Source organism: Equus asinus, chromosome 30 (genome assembly GCF_041296235.1).
Source record: "Equus asinus isolate D_3611 breed Donkey chromosome 30, EquAss-T2T_v2, whole genome shotgun sequence".
NCBI classification, from domain to species: Eukaryota; Metazoa; Chordata; class Mammalia; order Perissodactyla; family Equidae; genus Equus; species Equus asinus.
Genome location: NC_091819.1, coordinates 18,296,351 through 18,315,406, shown reverse-complemented (window position 1 = coordinate 18,315,406; position 19,056 = coordinate 18,296,351). Strand labels below are relative to the sequence as shown.

Sequence of the window (19,056 nt, the reverse complement as noted above, 5' to 3'; positions counted from 1 at the left end):
TGCCTCCACAACCTTCCAGTAGTATGATCTTGGCTGAGTTGCTTTACCTTTTTGTACCCTAGTTTCCTCGTTTGTAAAATGGGACTAAAAATAGTACCCACAGGCAACAATATAGTTATTGCAAGAACTTAATGAACTAATACTGTAGTTATTAATAGAAATTGTAAGTATTAGCCATTTAGCACCTAGAGCAATACCTGATTTGTATAGTAGGGGCTCATTAAATATTTCTGGATTAAATAAACTTTGGAACAAGATGAGAAAGGGCCAGGTAATTATAAAGCACTTATTATGTGCTGTTCAGTATATTGCTAGGGATTTGGGAGATTAAAAATTTTTTTTAAATATATAGTCCCTGAAGATAAATGTAATAGGATAAAGAAGGAGGGATGAAGGAACATTAGAAGAAACTTAGCAAAAGGACTGAGAGAGGAGATGTTTTAAGAACACTCTGAAGATGATGCCATCAGGCTGTGACTCATGCAAGGCAGTGCAGGGCCAGCCAGGTGAATTCAGCAAGAGGACTTAGAAATCCTGCCACTCCCCTGGCCAGGAAGGAGGGCCAAGAAGGCTCATGGAGAAGCAGCAGCCAACAGGAGTGCCAAGCCTTAAATGTGACAAATAACCATGCCTGTGGAGGGCTGAGAGCCACGATGATTCACACCTGTGTGGCCTTCAACCCTTTCTCCCCTCCCTATGCTGCCTCCTTAGACATTCTCTATAAGCGATGAATGGTGGAGATAGATGGAAAGCAGACATGAAAGAGAAAAGAGGGCTTAAGAGGAAGCATCCAGCCTGCGGGATGTCAGGGAACAGTGGGAGGGGCACCCCGGTTCAGTTCAACAGATATTTATTAAGCACTAGATATGGGCTGGGGGCACAGTACCAAGTGTACTCAACTCAACAAGACCTGGCTCTGTCCTCTCCAGGCTAGCTGGCCTGACCACTTAGATGCAGATGACTCAGACAGACTGTCTTCACCACCCCTGGGAACCATTTCTTCTGCCTCCTCTTGAAGGGACACAATGATGGATCTAAAAAGTCAGGAACTCTGGGTTCTTCTTATCCCTCTCATTAACCATGAACCTTTGGGTAGCTCACTTAACCTTAAGGCCATTTTAAAACACGACCATGTCACAAGAGCTTTTTCTTCAAACACAGAAGTTTGTTCTTCTCTACAAAAGGGCTGCTACAGCCCTAGCTTTCTCACAGGGGTAACATTATTGCCGCTCTCGAAAGATAGACAAGGGGCCTCAGAGCCTCTGGTCTTCTGAAAGGTGAGATGCTCAGGAACACAGCATGAAAAGAGAATGCCTAGTTTTCTGTACCTCTTTAGTTAGTTCTGATGAGCCCACTCTATCCCTCTTAGAAACTGGGACTGACACTCTTATAGTTACTGAGAGTGGCAGGGAGAGCTGCCTCTAAGAGTTAAGTGTCCCCAACCTGAAAACTGAACAGCTCTGAAGAGCAAGCCTGGCATAGTTGCAGTGTGAAAAGTGCCCAGGGCTGGCCCAAGTTAGACAGAAATCATGTCATCCTGGGCATTTCAAGAAACCTCTTTTATAATTCTAGAACACTTTTTGTTTCATTCCTAGTTTTCATTGGTGAAGGAATCTTCCCTTGCAATAACTACAGACTTTGTCTTTTCTTAGAAACGTGCCTTCCAGGGTGGCCCCAAGATGCCCTCACAAGAGGCCACTTTCTAGGAGCTGGTGACCTAAGAGGGCCTTGCAGGATGAGGGCCAGGCCCGAGCACAGACAGAATGGTTAGCCGGACCACAGGCAAGAGACAGTGTCTATTTTAAGCAGGGAAGGAGAAACCAAATCAAAAAAGAAAAAGAAAACATGGTAAGATCATAGTTTAAAAATCCAAATGAAGGCCCCCAAAGAGAACAATTAGTTCAAACCTGTGTTTATGAGATGTAACAGGACACACACTACAAAAGTATGATTCTAGAAAATGCAAAGCATTTTTTTAAAAAGTCACAAAATACTCCTTACTCATACTATCAACCTACATCAGTTTTGTATATGGAACTCAATCTCAATATCAACATTTAAGAATCTCTATTATCAAAGGGCCAGCACATATGTATGTCATCACTACTCATGTGGTACTGTACAGGAGATGATATAGAGGGGACCCCAAGAGTTGCAGGCTGGAAGTTCCTGGGCATGGTGGTGTCAGAGGCTTCCTTGTCTCCAGGTTGAGCCTAGTTGTCAAAAACAGTTGCTCAAAGACAATCGTTTTACAAGCCTAGAATGTAACTGGCCATTGCCACCCATGATATGGGGTAGGAGAGACAAGCAAGTTAAGCTACAGTACTTAACTTTCCCAATCACTGTGCCCCTAAAACATATATCCAGATGAAAGGCAGTCTATTCTTGCAAAACTGCAGTGCAGCTCTGACACTAATGACACAGAATCAGCACAGACTCCACAAGTGAAGGGCCCAGTCCCCAACAAGACCGTCCTCAATTCAGACACCAGCCACAAGTTCAGGGGTTCCCAGGCCACCCACACTTCTGACCAATGGGCTAAAAATTCTTGGATTCCCACACCCCCTCAGGTTGGGTAATTCACTAGAACGACTCACAAAACTCAGGAAAGTGAGTTTTATTATTTACTATCCTTTATTATAAAGGATACAAATCAGGACCAGCCAAAAGAGGAGACACACAGGCAAGGTCTGGGAGGGTCCCAAACACGGAGCTTCCGTGCCCTGAGGATTCATCACCCTTCCAGCACATCAATGTGTTCATTTATCAAGAAGCTGAACTGAGCTTTGGTGTCCAAAGTTTTTATTGGGGTTTCATTATACAGGCATAAATGATTGAACCATTGGTCATGTGACTAAATTCAATCTCCAGGCCCCCTTTCTTCCTAGGAAGAGGTCAGGCTAATACAAAGCCCCTACCCTCTAATCAATCACATTGTTGGTCTTTCGCATGACCCACACCTTTTCTGAATCATCTCATCAGTATAAGCTCAGGTGTGATTAAAGGTTACCTCCCAGGAACCAAGGACAAAAGACAGTTAAATTCTCTATTACAGAACAATTCTGTAGTAGCAAGTAGGGTGGACTCCATAGTTAGATAGGCCTGAGTTTGGCCTTCTGCTGTGTGACTTTGGGCAATTTACTTAACCTCTCTCAGCCTCAGTTTCCTCATCTAAAAAGCAGGGATAATAATACTGTTATCACTACATAGAGATCAGCACCATTCAATGGAAATGTAACACTAGCTACTATGTAACAAACTTTTTTCTAGTAGCTGAATATAAAAAAATAAAAATAAACTGGTAAAATTAACATTAATAATATATTTTACATGTTGTGTTCAACATGTCCAAGCCTTGTATCATTTCAACATGTAATTGTTATAAACAATTATTAATAAAATATTTTACAGCCTTTTTTTATACAAAGTCTTTGAAATCCAGTATGTATATTACACATGGAGCACATCTCAGCTTGGATGAGCCCCATTTCAAGTGCTCAGTAGCCAAATGTGACTTGTGGCTACCATATTGGACAGTGAACATAGAGATAACAACTGTTGTTATCACCACAAAATGAGTTAATGCTCAGTGCCATTATCATGCCCAATTTTACAAATGTTAACTAAAATGCGTGTGAGCATGCATGCACACACATACAGAGGAGATGACTGAAATCTAAGATGCAATAAGCTACACTGTGTCAGTCAGCTCCCCAGAGCTGAAATAGCTGCTCTCTTCTCAGGAAAAGAAAACTTTCAACTTGGAGTAGAGAGGCTCTTGGATTCGTTATTCATAGCATACTCTTTTATTCCAATAATCCCATATCTCCCCAACACACATTTTAATACTGGCAAAATCAAGTGACCATGGACAATAGCTTTCAATGGGGAAAGATGCTCCCAAAGCACCATGCAGCTGGATGGGGCAGCCTCAAGGAGCTCTGAATGGTTGGGGAGTGGGGAGGAAGAAAAACTGCAGGAAGGAGCTTTGGCTCATTGAGTCACGGAGCAGACACTCCTCTCCCTCTCAGGCCAACTCCCAGAGTCACTGCCCGGCCACCAGCTAGGTGTAGCCAGCCAATCACCCCACTCTCTACTCCATGGAAAAAGCTCTGCATTGTAAATCCAGAAGAATGTCACCGGCAGGAGATTGATTTCAAGGTAATTATTTAGGCAGCTTTGTAGCATCTAATTCTCAAGCCCTAAAGCATTCTCAAAGTGTTTTTAAAAGATGCAGATATTATTATGAAAGCTCTGTCTCTTTTAATGATGGCACCCCACATTCAGCTTCTCCCAACTCTTGTAACAGAGGGCTGCCCATCACTCTGACATTCATCCAATTCATTCACTTCTCAGTGGAGTAGGGGTGGGGGCTCCTAGTCACCCTCAAGGTAGGAATGAAGAGATTCACGTAATAAGGGCAGACGAATGCATTTTTACATAATATGCAAGATTAATTATAATAAATTCAACCCAATTCACATACTTTATCAAGGAAGACAAGCTAATTATCTATCAGAGAAGTAGCTCCTATTTAAAGGGCATTTTACCTCAATTTGGCTAAAAAGAACTAATGGGAGTTGTCTTTCCATTCTGATATATTCTTTTCACTGCGTTTACTTAAGCACTCAGAAGACTTCAGCACTGCCCTAAAATGTCAAGGTTTAAAAAAAAGGAGGAGGGTGGGAAACACAAACGCATATTACTCAGCATCTCACAAAGTCTAACTCTTTCTGCTGTTATTGTAACGATGTCCCTTTCCAAGTGTCTTATCAGCAGCATGAAACTGGGAGTGACTCATATTTATGAAACGAGGTGTTGTTGGTCCTGGCAGATCATTCATTTCCACAATGGCTTCTGGTTTTTAATAGTGCTGAGTGGCGCCTCCACACTTCCTCACGCTGCCCACCAGAGTAGAAACCCAAGATTTATAACAGGTGTCTCATCAGGTTACATGTGCTGTACACACAATCAAAATTTGTGCAAAGACCTGTGATCAAGGATAAAGACTTCCCTAAAAACCGATAACTGTGGAGTAGTTGGCCCTCGTATTCAGAAGAGAAAAGCAGGAGTGAAAAAGTGAAGGGAATTAGGATGAAAAGAAAGATAAACCCAAGGTGGCTGGCCCTGAGCTTCCATTCCTCCATGAGGGGTGGAGAAGATTCCAAACGAGGGATTCCCTCAAGAGGTTTCTCTTATAATATCAAAAACTGGGAAACAATCTTAACTTCACGAATAGACAAATTAGTTAAGTAAAATATGATACATCCATAAAATAAGACATGTCATGACATTAAAAGAAAATTTGTGATGACTCTACAGGATGCAAAAGTACACACAATGTAAAGCAAAAATGAATTTCAGTTTCTATATGAGAAGCTCTGCAAAATATGCACATATATGGGTAAAGAATGAAGAGAATATGTAAAAGTGAAACTGGGCCAGTCAGGAAGATTAGTATATCATCCATTTTTTTCTTTCTAAAATTTTCTTAATATTCCAACAATGGGTATATAGTTGAGTCTTTGCGAAGACTTAATTTTATAAGGTTTCCTTACATAGAAATAGTATCTAATTTTCCAGAATGGCACTGATTCAGAAAAAAGTCCTGATGTAGTTGCCTATCCACCCCACCAGAAACAGTTTTTTTTCCCAAACCTTTAAACAAAAAGGTCTAACAAGCATGGAAGGGTCGTTCCTACTTATATTGCACCAGTGGTGATGTCAATTCATTTTACTGAACTACATCACTTATACATCCCTTGGATATAAGTAGATAATGATGAATTATTATTGTAGATACTTAGTATTATAGTTATGGTAAATTATTAATAAATGTTCTTTATTATGTGTCTGGCATTGTTCAAAGCACTTGTACCTATATTATCTAATTTAATCCTCAATCCCATGAGAAGAGTGTCATCACTCTCCTCATTTTACAGATAAGAAAACTGAGGCACACTAAATTTAATTTGCTCAAGTTCATGCTTCTAATAAGTGGCAAAGTCAGAATTCAGACTCAGCAGTCTGGGCTCTAGAATCTGTGCTGTTAACCTCCATACTATACTCCCTCTGCCAGAAAAGATATAAATTCCTAGTAGGAAGTCTGGATAGAAATACAAGTCAGCAGACGGATTCATTGGGAAGTCACTTAAGAAGCTCATTACAAAAGGAAACAGAAAGAAAACGTAGAGTGACCTGGCCAAACACTTGGACCCACAAGATTTGCTTAGTTAATAATAACTCAGATATAAAGCAAACGATTATACTCCCACTGGGATTAAAAAGAAATTGTGAACTGAGAGTTAGGAAAAATGGATCCAATGGCAGTTCTGCTACCAGCTACTTATATGTTCTTGGGTAAATAATCAGTTTCTACATCTGCAAAATGGGACAGTTGGAACAAACGCTCAATAATTCTGCCTGAGTGAATGCTGCTTCTAACACAGGATTCCATGGAGTCCATTCTGTTATCCTTCAAGGGTGTCAATTATGCTTTTTCCAGGGTCTGTCCCTGCCACACTCCCAGATGACCTGAGCTGTATTTGTAGGCGTAGATTGTAGAAGGGAGGAAGAAAGAAAAAAGGCAAGGAAAGAAGAAGAAAAAAGCAAGGAATACTAAATAGGTTGAAAAGACCCCTGTTCACTTATCCCAGAGAATTAACTTTCCGAAAGGATAATGATAACCTACTAGAGACTTTTTCTTCAGACACTTCTTTGCCAGAGGCGGAGCATGGGGCAATCGCCTTTAGCTTATATGAAAGTACCAGGCTGCACACAGCTCATTTCCTTATCCAAAAGCATAGCCTCAAGCTTCCTTTTTCTTTAAGTTACATAAAATACGGGTCTTGCTGGGCTGGGGCAGCAGAATATATATAGATATTTTCTCCTCAACTTTTAAGTAATAATAGATGATACAGACATAAGCTGGAAAAAAAATGATGCTAGGATCTTCCTCTCGGTTTACGGATGCAAACATCTCAAGAGTCCAACGCTTCATAATTAGAAAGGACACGACATCAACTTGAATATAAAATGTATATTTTTAAATGTTCTACAACCAAATTCAGGCTGTGGTTCATATTCATCCTTTTCTCTTCCCTCAATTTTTCTGAATTAGTAAGGTTATATGATATGAATATAGAGCATACAGTATATGGAAATACAGCCAATAAAAATTTGCCTACATGGTTTAGGGGAAATAACGCAGGCTTTGAAATGACAGAGATCTGTGCTTTCATCCCAGCCCTGTCCTCTAGAGTGTTTTTTAATCGTCCTTGCAAACTTTGTTTTTGGGCAGGCCAAAACCTTGTCTTTGAAATATTGTTCACAATGCTTGTTTGCCTACCAAAAGTCCTCTTCTCATAGAGAGCATGCAGGAAAAAAAGCCAACACAGGCCTTGTTCCTATCAGCAACATGCCCAAAATTAGTGAGGTCCAAATCACAAAGTTCCACTCTACTGCACGGAGGAGGCCTGTCAGCCCTGAGCTTCCAAGGCAGAGAGAGAATGTATATTGCCTTTTCCATTAAAAACCAACAAATAAAAAAAAAAATCATTTCTTTTCGAACCAAGAATTGGGAAATAAATTCTGTTGGTCCGTGAAGATGTGCTTAGAAAAGGCTAGGCTCTATTTTGAAAGGGAAAAAGAAAGGAGAAAAATGCCAAATGCTTAGATAAAATGGATACATTCTTTGAAAGACACAAATTACCAAAACTGACAAGAAGAAATAGAAGATCTGAATAGCCTTATGTCTTTAAAAATTGGATTGATGATTAAAAACCTTACCACCAAAAACAAAAAACCTCTAGGCTTAGATAGCTTCAGTATTGAATTCTATTGAACATTTCAGAAAGAAATGATATTAATCATAAAAAAATATTTCAAAAAAAGACACAATTAGAAAGGACACGACATCAACTTGAATATAAAATGTATATTTTTAAATGTTCTACAACCAAATTCAGGCTGTGGTTCATATTCATCCTTTTCTCTTCCCTCAATTTTTCTGAATTAGTAAGGTTATATGATATGAATATAGAGCATACAGTATATGGAAATACAGCCAATAAAAATTTGCCTACATGGTTTAGGGGAAATAACGCAGGCTTTGAAATGACAGAGATCTGTGCTTTCATCCCAGCCCTTTGCATGTACTTTGCAGGATAATGACATTTCCTGAAGATGAACTGCTCCCCAAACAAGATTGTGTGGCACAAGAGGATGAAGAATACAAACAGATACATGACTTTCAAGGTGGAAAGGACGTGGAATACTGGCCTCTTCCGTATATGCTCTCATTCTAGCATTTAGACTATAAGGGTTACGCTGACAGATACGCTGGCCTAAGACTAGAGCCTAGAATATAGAAGGCATTCAGTAACATTTGCTGAACTAGTGAATGAATCTCCCTACACACAAGGGTGTACATCCGTGGAGACCAACCTACTGAAAAGTCCCTAGAAACCTGAGACACTTGGGTATGGGGTGCATTTTGATCCATGTTTTCTAGCTCTTTCTTAAAGCATTAAATTCCCTAGAAGATGGGATTAAATCAACGTTAATATTTGTCCCATATTTCTAGGACTCAGGTAAATATCAGGACCATCAGCTGCAGGTTTCAAAAGATCTTAGACTTAGGTCCTAAAAGTTCTGGACTGAAATCTCAAAATTCAACAAAAAGGTATCAAGACCCAAAATGATTGATTAAATATGTTATTTTATATTTGTATGCTATACATTAGATACCGTTATCGTTAGATAATCACACACACACTCACACATATACACACACACACATCAATCTATCGACCTGGCAAGACCTATTTTAGCACTAAGAATTAAGGCTCTAAAATTAATCATGCATGTGACCTTGGACAAATGATAAACCTCTCTAGGCCCCATTTCCGTTAAATGCATAATGAGAAGGCTGGACTAGATCAATGGTTCTCAAACTTTGCTGCACATTAGAATCAACTGGGGAGTTTTTAAAACTCTTGATGGGCTGGCTGCACCCCAGACCAATTTCATCAGAATCTCTGAAGGTGGGACTGAGTTTCATAGGTTCTAAATCACCCCAGGTAATTCCAGTGAGCAGCCTTCAGTGACAACTACTGGGCTAGGGGACCTCAAGGGTTCCTTCCTGTTCTAGAAATTGGGAATCTTGAGATCGAAAAAGGTGAGATGACCCTCTCCTGGGATTAAAATTTCTATCCCTCATGTGTAGTGTATCCTTATCGACCTACTTGAACTAAATTGCCTAGGCACTGAAAATCAGCACATTTTTATGCCCAAACTGCTCCCCAGAAATGCCAGGGCGGGGAGACTGGCTGCTCATAACACTGAGTAAAAGGACACAGACTTGGCTTCTGGTCAGAGGCTCACACCTCGCTCCCAAGGGTGTGTGTGCCACAAGGCTGTGGCAGAGTTGTTCTGTTCCTGTGATTTTGCCAAACCTCCCTTCCCCTACCCTCCTCTTTCTAATCTAAAGTCATTATCTACCGCTGCCATGAAAGGAGCTTCTTGAACTTGCCCTTGACAAACCGGATGGTTAACTTAACTGATCTGAATTGGTAAGGACAAGGGGATCATACTTAACATGCTCTCATGGTACTGTGCTTCGAACAACCTGCCATCCCTTCCCCACCACGTCTAATGTAAGAGGCTCTGAAAGGGCATGGGGGTGGAGAGCAGGGCCCAGGGGCCCGATTTATTGAGAGCTGTCTATGTGCCAGGCATTTTATTTACATTGTCTCCCTTCATCCTATAATGTTGGAATTTTACAATGGAGGAAAACTGGGATTCCAAGAGGTGACCTGAGTTACCTAAGGCACCTCTGGTCAGTCAGTGGAAAAGCCTAAATCTGAACCAGGTGTAAGTGAGCTAAACTCCACTCTGCTGAGCACACAGTGAATGAGGAGCAGATGGAGCAAGGACAGAGATGGCGAGAGAGCTCACTTATATCTTTCCACTTACATTTTAATGAGGAAGCAGAACAGGATATCCAGAGGCTCAGAGAGAGTACAGGCAACTGTGACCCAGTTCAGGGAAAAGGTCCAGGACTCACTTAAAGAAAGGAGCAGGCCTTTCAGTGAATCCCCTCCTTTTTCCTTCACACTCCATCTCATCACAACTCAAAGCTTGGAGAACTTTGCAAAATAAAGCACACTGCCCCCTCCTTCCACCTACCCTTTTATAGTCAGACTACAATCCTTATTCCAAAAATAAATCAGCCTGATGAGAGGCCAGAAAAAGGAAAGCTTAATAGTTTTATCCTTTCATTATTTAGTTATGGGACCTTAGTTGGACAGATTTATTATCACGTTTTTACAAATTCCCCTGCAAATAAATAATTCTAGGATATGCCCAAATTACTCTGGCCTCTTGACCCAACACGTTTTTGTAATTACTTGGCACTCCAACTGTACGCTACTTAAATTAGGTAACAGTCACCAAGTTATTTTTAGGCCATAGCAACACACACACACACACTCACTCACTCTAACCTGCTTGTTATTTGTACTCCTTCGGTAGAGGAGCCAAAATTGCCTTTTTATTGGTACCATCATTTCTGTTGAACCAACAGCAATAATAATATTAAGCTACCTTGAGTAGTTACCAGATACATATGAGGAACTGTTCTAGACACTTTGCACACATTGCTTCATTTAATTCCTAAACTAACACTATGAGCTAGCTACTGTTGCATCCTCTTTTTGTAAATGAGGATATTAAGGAAGTAAGGGATTAAGCAATTTGCCCAAGGGCACATAGTTAGTAAGAGGAGAACAGAGACCAGAACTCAGACAGACTGGATCCAAAGTCCTGCCTGAATTTCTCCACCATTTTCTACAAGGCTAACGCTTGCCATGTTTGAACAGTGGCCCAGAAGAACAACAGTAAGTTTGTGAATATAGACATGGCTTTGTTTCACATATCTTAAAAAATCCTCATAACATCCCTGAGAGAAAAGAGAAAACTTGTGTTTCCCCCCACAAAACAAAGCAGAAACAGAAAGAACATTTTCACAGGGTCTCTGATTTCTGAGCATAGTCATTCACTTTGTCATCAAACTCAATATGGCCTACATGTGTTTACTTCAGGATCCCTTTTGATGACGGAAAAATGTGCAGTGTGTGGTGCTTATTTCTCAGGAGTTGTGATGGAAAGTTTGATAGTATAAAAACTCAACTCCCTATGTTATCAAATTTTCCCTATGTGTCAGCCTCCTGAAGCGATTCTCTCTCCTCCCCCTGCTCCTCAGTAAGTGCCTCTGGTAACAGAGGCCAGCCCGTGAGAGACTGAAGCAGTCAGCCAGTCTTTCTTTTATGACAGCACAGAGTGAGTACAGGCATGCGCCATGACATATTCACATGGAAGGGGGAGTTATGGACCCCTAAGAAGGCACCTAGAGCCCTCCCACTTGGAGGGCGAGATCCTTCTCCATAGACCTGATAGCTAGCTAGTCAAAGTAGAATCCTAAGTTTGAAAAACTCTCAAAAATGAGTAATTGACAACTGAAGCATTTAGGAATGAAAATGTTGTCTCTACTATACTCTAAAATATTACCAGCCTTATTAACTTTAAAACACTGTCTAACATGAAACATTTAAATAAATTGAAACGTCATCTATACTATAAAATATTTCAACAAGCAAAAAAGGAAGAGAAAGCACATAGGGAAAATATTAGTAATTGTTTAATATTATTATCTTATTGTTTAATCTGGGTGATAGGTATATGGGTGCCCATTATAGTCTTTTCTACTTTTCTAGATATTTGAAAATTTTTAGAATAAAATTTTTAAAGGCGTAGATGATCTTTAAGGAGGAGACAGCAGGAGACTTTCCTTTCCTAGATAGGTAAATGACAAATTATTTCCCTGAACCCAGCCTTGCTGAAAAGAAAGGGAGCCTTATAAACATCATAGTAAAGATGGTAGCTGTCATCATAGAAGGCCCAGAATTGTCTAGCCTTCTTATTTAGTTTGGTCAGGAGTCAATTTTGGTTAAAAATCAACTTTGGGTAAAACAGATTTTAATTCTTTCAACGACTTTGCAAATCCCTAGATATTTATGTATTTGAATCATTTTTGTCAGGTTGAGTAGAAGCGAACGTCTGATGCCATTTATTCTGCAGAAGATGAGAATAGAATATGGATTCAGACATAGGTCACAACAGCGAGGGGACTGTAAATTAGAACAGTAACTTAATCCCAGGGGCCTCTGCGCCTCTGATCAGTTTCTTCCCAACCTGACACAGCATTACTAAAACAGTAACTGAGCAGCCGCTCTACTTGACAGGCAGCACCAAAAATGGAGAACGTGGCATTGAAACAGGGGGACTTACAACTTGGACAAGGAGGGTAGCAACCAGTGTTTACAAACATAAACCACAGAATCAGATGGGCCAGCCATAAATTACCTGAGATTGTACTGAAATCTCTGAAAATACATTAATGAGGCCTTAGAAGTTTCTGCCTTCAATTCTAACTATCCCCACCACCATATCTTCCCTGCAAAAATCATTCACTCCAAAATGGTACCACTACCACTCTTGCTAAAATAAAACCTTACATCACCAAGGGAGGGATTTACTAAAATAAACCCCAGCAGAGAAGCCAGACCAAAATGGTCTGCTTGACCCACTCAAGAACCTGGGAGAAGTTTCTGGTCATGCCTTCTGAGAGATCCCCACCCCATTATTCACCTCTTTGGTGAATAATAGTTTACGCAGATGAAAGGGTAGCTAGGAGCATTCTAATACCGATCTCTTTCCCATCTTGGTCCCAATTTTAGGCCATTTCCCCAAAAGGACCAAAATAATAAGCACGATAATAATCAAGAAGGTAGATTACAGACCCTTTTGCTCCTCAACTACATATTTTCAACCAAATTCCCAGATATTTGAAGAAAAAGCCCCAAAAGCTACAAACAATCCAACCTCTACCACGAGCGCGTCTTCCAGGTCGACCGCCGCTGTGTCTCACCAACACGAAAATGACGAGCCCTCACGGTGGCCTCCCAGGGCGCCCAGTGGTGAGGTCAGCAGCATGTCCAGCCCCGCCCCATTGAGGCAATCTTACTCACTGACACTGAGGAACAAGCCCAGGCTGCCCAGACTCTCAGCTGCATCCACAGGAAAGGGGGAGAGGAACCCCACTTTCTTCAGTAGGATCCAGGAGATTCATTTCTCAGTGATTGACAGGCCGCTCCCATACACAACAATGCCCACTGCAAAATAGAGGGTAGGATCTACTGCTCTTCCTAACCACCCTCATGTTCAAGTCCAGGGTCATCTTAATTTGCATTGTTTGATGCCTGTCCTCATATCATGCAGACACAAAAGGCCCCCTTTTTCTCAACAATATCTCTATATGAGCAAAGAGATAACCATCAAGACCACTGGCTGCTGCCTCTGTTTGCTCCTAAGACAAATACTACAAATGGGAAATTTGTAGATTGTATTGTCTCAGCCAAAAAAGATGAGATAAGCCAAGATCACAGTGAGAGAACACTAGCTAGGTAAACCTACTGGGAATCACTCAAAGTCAACCACACAAGAATATAAAGCAATCAAATACAGAGCTACACAGAACTCTGAACATACCTGTAACCCCAAGAAAACCCATCAACAACAACAAAAAATGCCTGGGAGCTGCTAGAACTCTCTGAATACGACCTCCATGATGTCCTCCTTCCCAACGGAGCCCAGTGACTTTAGGGAAAGTGGTGCCTTTGTGGTAGTTAAGTCCAGTGAAAACAGGCTTGAGAAGAGACGTGGAGGATGGGAAGGGGAATTATATTAAAGGAATTTAGAACCACATTTCCAAGAATACAACCTAACAAAAGGCAGAATGCATCACTGGGAAGACAAGAAGGAGAATGGCAGAGATGTCTGCTCACCCCAATGGCCTGTTGCAATTTAAATGGGCAAGGTGTTCAAAGGAACCCAGCGACACCTTTGGTCAACACACTTCAGGAGAATGGCTGGTGATGTGGCCCAGAATGTGTACCTTGGCTCAAAATGCAAAAGAAGAAAGAAGATGACAATCTCTCACTGCCACCACCACCGGACAGAAGACACCAAAGAAGAAGAGTGATGTACCGTGCCCCCAGAGAGCAGTATCTGAGAGCAAAGAGGTACAACTGATGGACATGAGATGAGGGCCCCCCTGCTAGGTTAGGCAACAACGTGTGGGTAATTAATTCTTCCTCCCAGGGCTCAGCAACACTTATCTAAGAGTCATTCTGTACCCAATATTCTGGGGTAAGTGACCCACCACCCTATCTTGGGGGGATCTACGTTGCCAAAGGTTGTCAGGTGAGGCCAGAAGGAACAATGCATTGGGAAGTATTTCATAAAAATGACTCTGTCCCCTTGGAGCTTTGGCAAAGGATGGATGTTTTTGGTGAATTTACACTTTCTGTGGGGCCTTACAATATGGATCTCTGACCTTCGTGAAGTTCACTTTATAAACCATTTAAAATCCAAGCTGATGAGAGAAGTGAGAAAGAGGAAGAATTTCCCACAAAAAGAACTGGTACCTGGAGGCTTACTCGTAGTTCACCACAGTTGCCGCTTCCTCTGTTCCATCAACTTTGGTTAAGTCTGAGAGACAGTAACTTTCCAACTAGCTATTGAATGGAGCAGAGCTACTAGACCAAGCATGACATGAGATACCAGCTGGTGTTATAAAGCCCCTTTTTAGAAAGATGAGAAAATAGTTTCAGAGAGGTGAAATGACTTGCACAATGCAAATTAGAAGGTGCATCAAGACTAGAACCCAAATCTTCTGGCTTCCAGTTCAAGGTTGCTGGGTTTCTCTCACTATACCAAAATAATTGAGTAAGGGCATGGAAGGAAAGACAAAAAGAGGAAAGTCTACTTTAGTCTTTTGTAGCCAGGATAAGGAGAATGCTGGTACTTCTAAGAGAAAACCCAAAGCAACCCCAGGCTAGTCAGGACTGTGCTTGGGAAGGGAGCAGGGGCATTACCTTTCAACACCAGAGGTTCTTTGCCTTCTCTCTTCAGGGACTCGAGGACTATGTGAAGTGGCTGGGAGGGCATCACTCGGCTCGGCTCATTGGTATTCTCATCATAAACTATAATTTCTTTGGAAAAGATCCTCTTGAAAGAGTCCTTGCCTTCCCTACAGGAAATCAAGTCTAAGACAGTGATCTTGCCCTGTTGCAGTCTCCGCCGGCTGATCTTATCTGCACAGTTAATGTGGACAGCTCCTTGGATGTGACTCTTGTTGTACTCCATGAAGGGCCTGCAGTCAATGATGACAGGGCCCTGGCTTGGCAGGTGACTCTTGCTGCATTTGGTCATCTTCTTCGCCAAGTCATTGGGGTAGATTATTTTGATGCTGGCTAGCTGCTTGGGGGTTCCTGACACAGGGCTGCCCACCCCACCTGATGGACTTAAAGAGCCTGCATTCTCATTGTTGTTGACCATCTGGTTGGCAGGGCAGGTGGTAGAGGTTCCGATGGCGGTGGTGGCGGTGCCAGCGGCAATGGCTTGGGTTTGGGTCTGATTGTCCTTGTCGTAGGTTGCCACAGTGCAGCAGCTGGCACTGCTGCATCCACAATTCAGGGAGCGGGCAGAGCCGCTGGATGAGGGCATATACGTCAGATTCGCAGCCTTTAGGGACACAACGGTGGTGGCGATGACAGGAGAGTGGCTGTTACTGCCTGGGGCGGCAGAGCCAAGGTAGCTAGAGTCTAAACAAAGGTTGAGATCCTGAGGTCGGACGGGCCTAGACAGTGCCACTACTACCCTGTCGTCTAAGGGAGACGGAGGCATGAGGAGGCTGAAAACTGGCAATTCAAGAAGAACTCAAGACAGTCTGTAAAGAAGGGGAGGGGGAAAGAAAGAATAAAGTCACGTGACACAAAAGGCAGTCTAATCCAATCCCTAGGAAAGGCCTTTGCATCCCTCTGAGCAAAGTCGTCCTAAGTGCCCTTTCTCATGACGTGTGCAAAGCCTGAAGCTCATTTTTCCAGATTCAAAGAGGATGTAAACCTGAGGCCACCCATCTATGTGGTTGCTAAGTCCAAGGTTAAATGCATAGTCTATGCAAATATTGACGAACAACGTTTCATGGACCTACATCAAAGTTCAGCCTTAGAGAAGCTAAAAACACAAAGAATTAGAAAAGCTGAAGACAATACGGAAGGCTCTTAAGAGGCATCTGTTCTGGGCCTCATCTCCTGGGCAGAAGTATACTGCAACCATCTGAGAAAGACCCATTTGTCCACCCTTGCATACTCTCCGTTTAACTCCTTCACCCACTGCAAAGGCAGAGGAATGACCAAGAGTGCTGGCATGGCTCACAGAAATACACAGCAGCTAAATATACATCAGGGGTGGATGTCAACTTTCTGCAAATCAGAATGAAAGTATCCCCTAAGCGAATCTCTTTAACTAGGAGCTATTCTTGTTTTCCATTCTACCGACTCCTTTGAAAAGCATAGTCATATTAAAACCTCCCATGTTTCCTATTAGGCTCTTATAAATTAATCTACAGTTCCCCTTTCATTACAAACTGGTGTCCTAAAACAAAGCCTCAAGTCAAGGAGCCAGGTCTGGAAACCCCAACCCTGGCAGATCCATCACCCTTAGTTCCCTGGCTCTTCTCGCCACCCACCCCCCCCCCCACCTCCTGCCTTTAAGGAAAGGACCACTTCGACTCTCCCCCCTTCTCCATTTCTCTAGTGGCATAGACTATGCAGCCTAGAGCTTCTCACAACGGGAAGCAGCCACCGTGCATAATATTTCAATCCCACACAGATATCCCCCCTCTTACAAGCGGATGGGTTCCATAAAGAAGACTTCTCAATTAGCCCGTCCCTGTTAAAGGGGGCAGGGAAGCGTTGCCCACAGGGTCTACCTCCTGCCTCATGAGAGAGCGCCTGCAAAGAGACAATTCCTTCCTCCCTGTAGGCACAGGGGCACTCTACAACCCGCCCCCTGGCTCCTGTCCTATTAGACATGCACACAGAAAAGAAACCAAACCCCATGCAAGAGTCGCTCACCTAAAAGAACTTTAAGAAATGTCTGGAAAAATGTCATCTATCACCCGTCTACACGCGACCGTCACCATTGTCTGACATAGAGCCAAAGTGTCACGGGCAGAATCCACACACAGGCGCGCGCACACACGCACACCCAGAGGGGCACGCACCCATCGCGTCCCCAGATCCCCACCGACTCAGGTTTCTCTCACCCACCTTTAGATGGGAGCGAAGGGTCCAATCCCTTCCCTCCTTCCCTTCCTCCTTTCCTCCTTCCCTTGCGTAGTATTTTTTGAAGAGCAAGTACTATTCCAGAAGCTATAACTGTTTCCCAGCTGGACCAAGCGGTGAAGTCTTTGCTATTGTGTTACCTGGTAGGGTACGTCCCAGGATCAACAGTCGTTTTCCTTGGAGAGGGACGCAAAAGCGTGTTCACGGAGACACAAGCTGGGACCCCCACTTCCACACGGCGTGCGCGGCTCACACACAGACACACACACACGCACGGAGTGTGTAACGAGATCTGCATCCCTGCAGTAGAGGGTCGGGCGTATATATTGCCCGTGAAACCATCCAGACTGGCCCAGGAAACCTTTCAGAGAAATACTGAGCTATCCCACCCCTCTGTAGTCCTCCTTCCACCTCCAGACAGGGGCTGGAAAGAAAATTAAGTGGTTAGAGAATGCTCCTTCCCCACTCCTGGGGCACTTAACATCCCCCTTCGCAACATAGCGCACTAACAAGCCCCAGGCATTTAAAACTGCCGCAAAGGATCCCAACAAACCTCATTTTTTCTTCGTCCCAAATCCAAATAGACTGCAGAGAAAGTACACGCACAGGGCAGCGTGAGCCAACAGTCTGAACCCTGTAACCTCACCTGCTGTGGCTCCCCCGTAAGCATCGCAACACACACACACACACACACTCACAGTCACTCCGCCTTACACTCTCCGACTCTCAAAAGTAGTCGCAGTGACTTCTACTTACTTCATAAATAAGTGTAGCCCTCCACCATTTGGCGCTCCGCTTCAGCTATGGATTCGCGCATTCAGCCCCCATTCACTTGGCTTCATTGATCTCCAGCAGCAACATAGTTACTTTCTCTTTTGCTACACTGTAAATGTAAGGTTCTGAGGGGGCGGGCCGGCTGCCGACCGACGGTGCGCTGGACCAATGGGAATCCGGAGAAAGCTGACCGCTACCTCACAGCAGCCCACGGCCAATGGGCAGCAGGAGGGGGAGGAGCCGGGGGCGTGGCCTCGTCTCTTTAAGGAGGGTTTATCCGACGCCGCTTTGGATCCTCAGTGTTATAACACGGGAGGTGATGTCATTGGCAACCAATCAAAAACTTAAAAGGGCCAGCCGGGGCCCGCGCGGAGCAGCTGCTCTCTATTTACATGTAAACCGAACCGGCAGGATGCAGTTAACCCTTTCCGGGGCTGAATTGTCAATGGGCTGGACTCGCCGCTCTGGCTGAAAATGGCTTTGCCCACTTGACGGGACCCTCCTACCTTCCCTCCCCCGGGGACAGACCACGCTACTCTTTATTTTTCCTTCTTACTCTGGACGGATGATCAAAAGTGTCGGGGTAACTTTCTAAAGGCAGGACACGACGAGAATAATCATTGTCCCCAGTAGGAAAACTGGGTTCTCCGAGTCGCTCGAGGTGACTTAAACTGTAACCCAAGATTCGCGGACGTCGGTGAGCCGCCTGCGCTGGGACAGACGTGAGCGCACAGCCAGGGGCGTCGCTTCTTCTCCGGCCCGCGGCCCCGGGCCACGCGCAGGGGGTCCGGGCTCCGGCGCAGCTGGCGAGCGCGCTGGCGGTCCCTGGGCGGGGAGGCTCTCCCAGCCCCGCCGCGGCCCGCGTCCTCGGGACCGCCCTGCTCGGCCCCGCGCCGCCGGGAAGCGGCGGCCGCCCGCCCGCAGATGTCGCTGCCCCTCTGGCTGCCTTGCTGCTACCCGGCGCGGCGCCCTCTGGCTCTCCTACATCTGCGCCCCGGTCACGCCCCCGCTTTCCCCGCCGGCTTCCCGGGGC

The 19,056-nt window shown here is 43.8% G+C and overlaps 1 protein-coding gene across 1 annotated transcript in view; it reads right to left on the bottom strand.

Annotated features, from left to right (window-relative positions):
- The window catches only part of DUSP10 (dual specificity phosphatase 10), a 35,248-nt gene extending 16,921 nt beyond the window's left edge, over nt 1–18,327 (bottom strand). Inside the window, exons 1-2 of the mRNA XM_014840026.3 lie at nt 18,006–18,327; nt 14,997–15,850 (exon numbers count right to left, since the gene is read on the bottom strand). Of these exons, the coding sequence (XP_014695512.1) occupies nt 14,997–15,807 (811 nt within the window). The 5' untranslated portion in view covers nt 15,808–15,850; nt 18,006–18,327. The remainder of the gene's footprint in view (nt 1–14,996; nt 15,851–18,005) is intronic.
- Nucleotides 18,328–19,056: the final 729 nt, after the last annotated feature.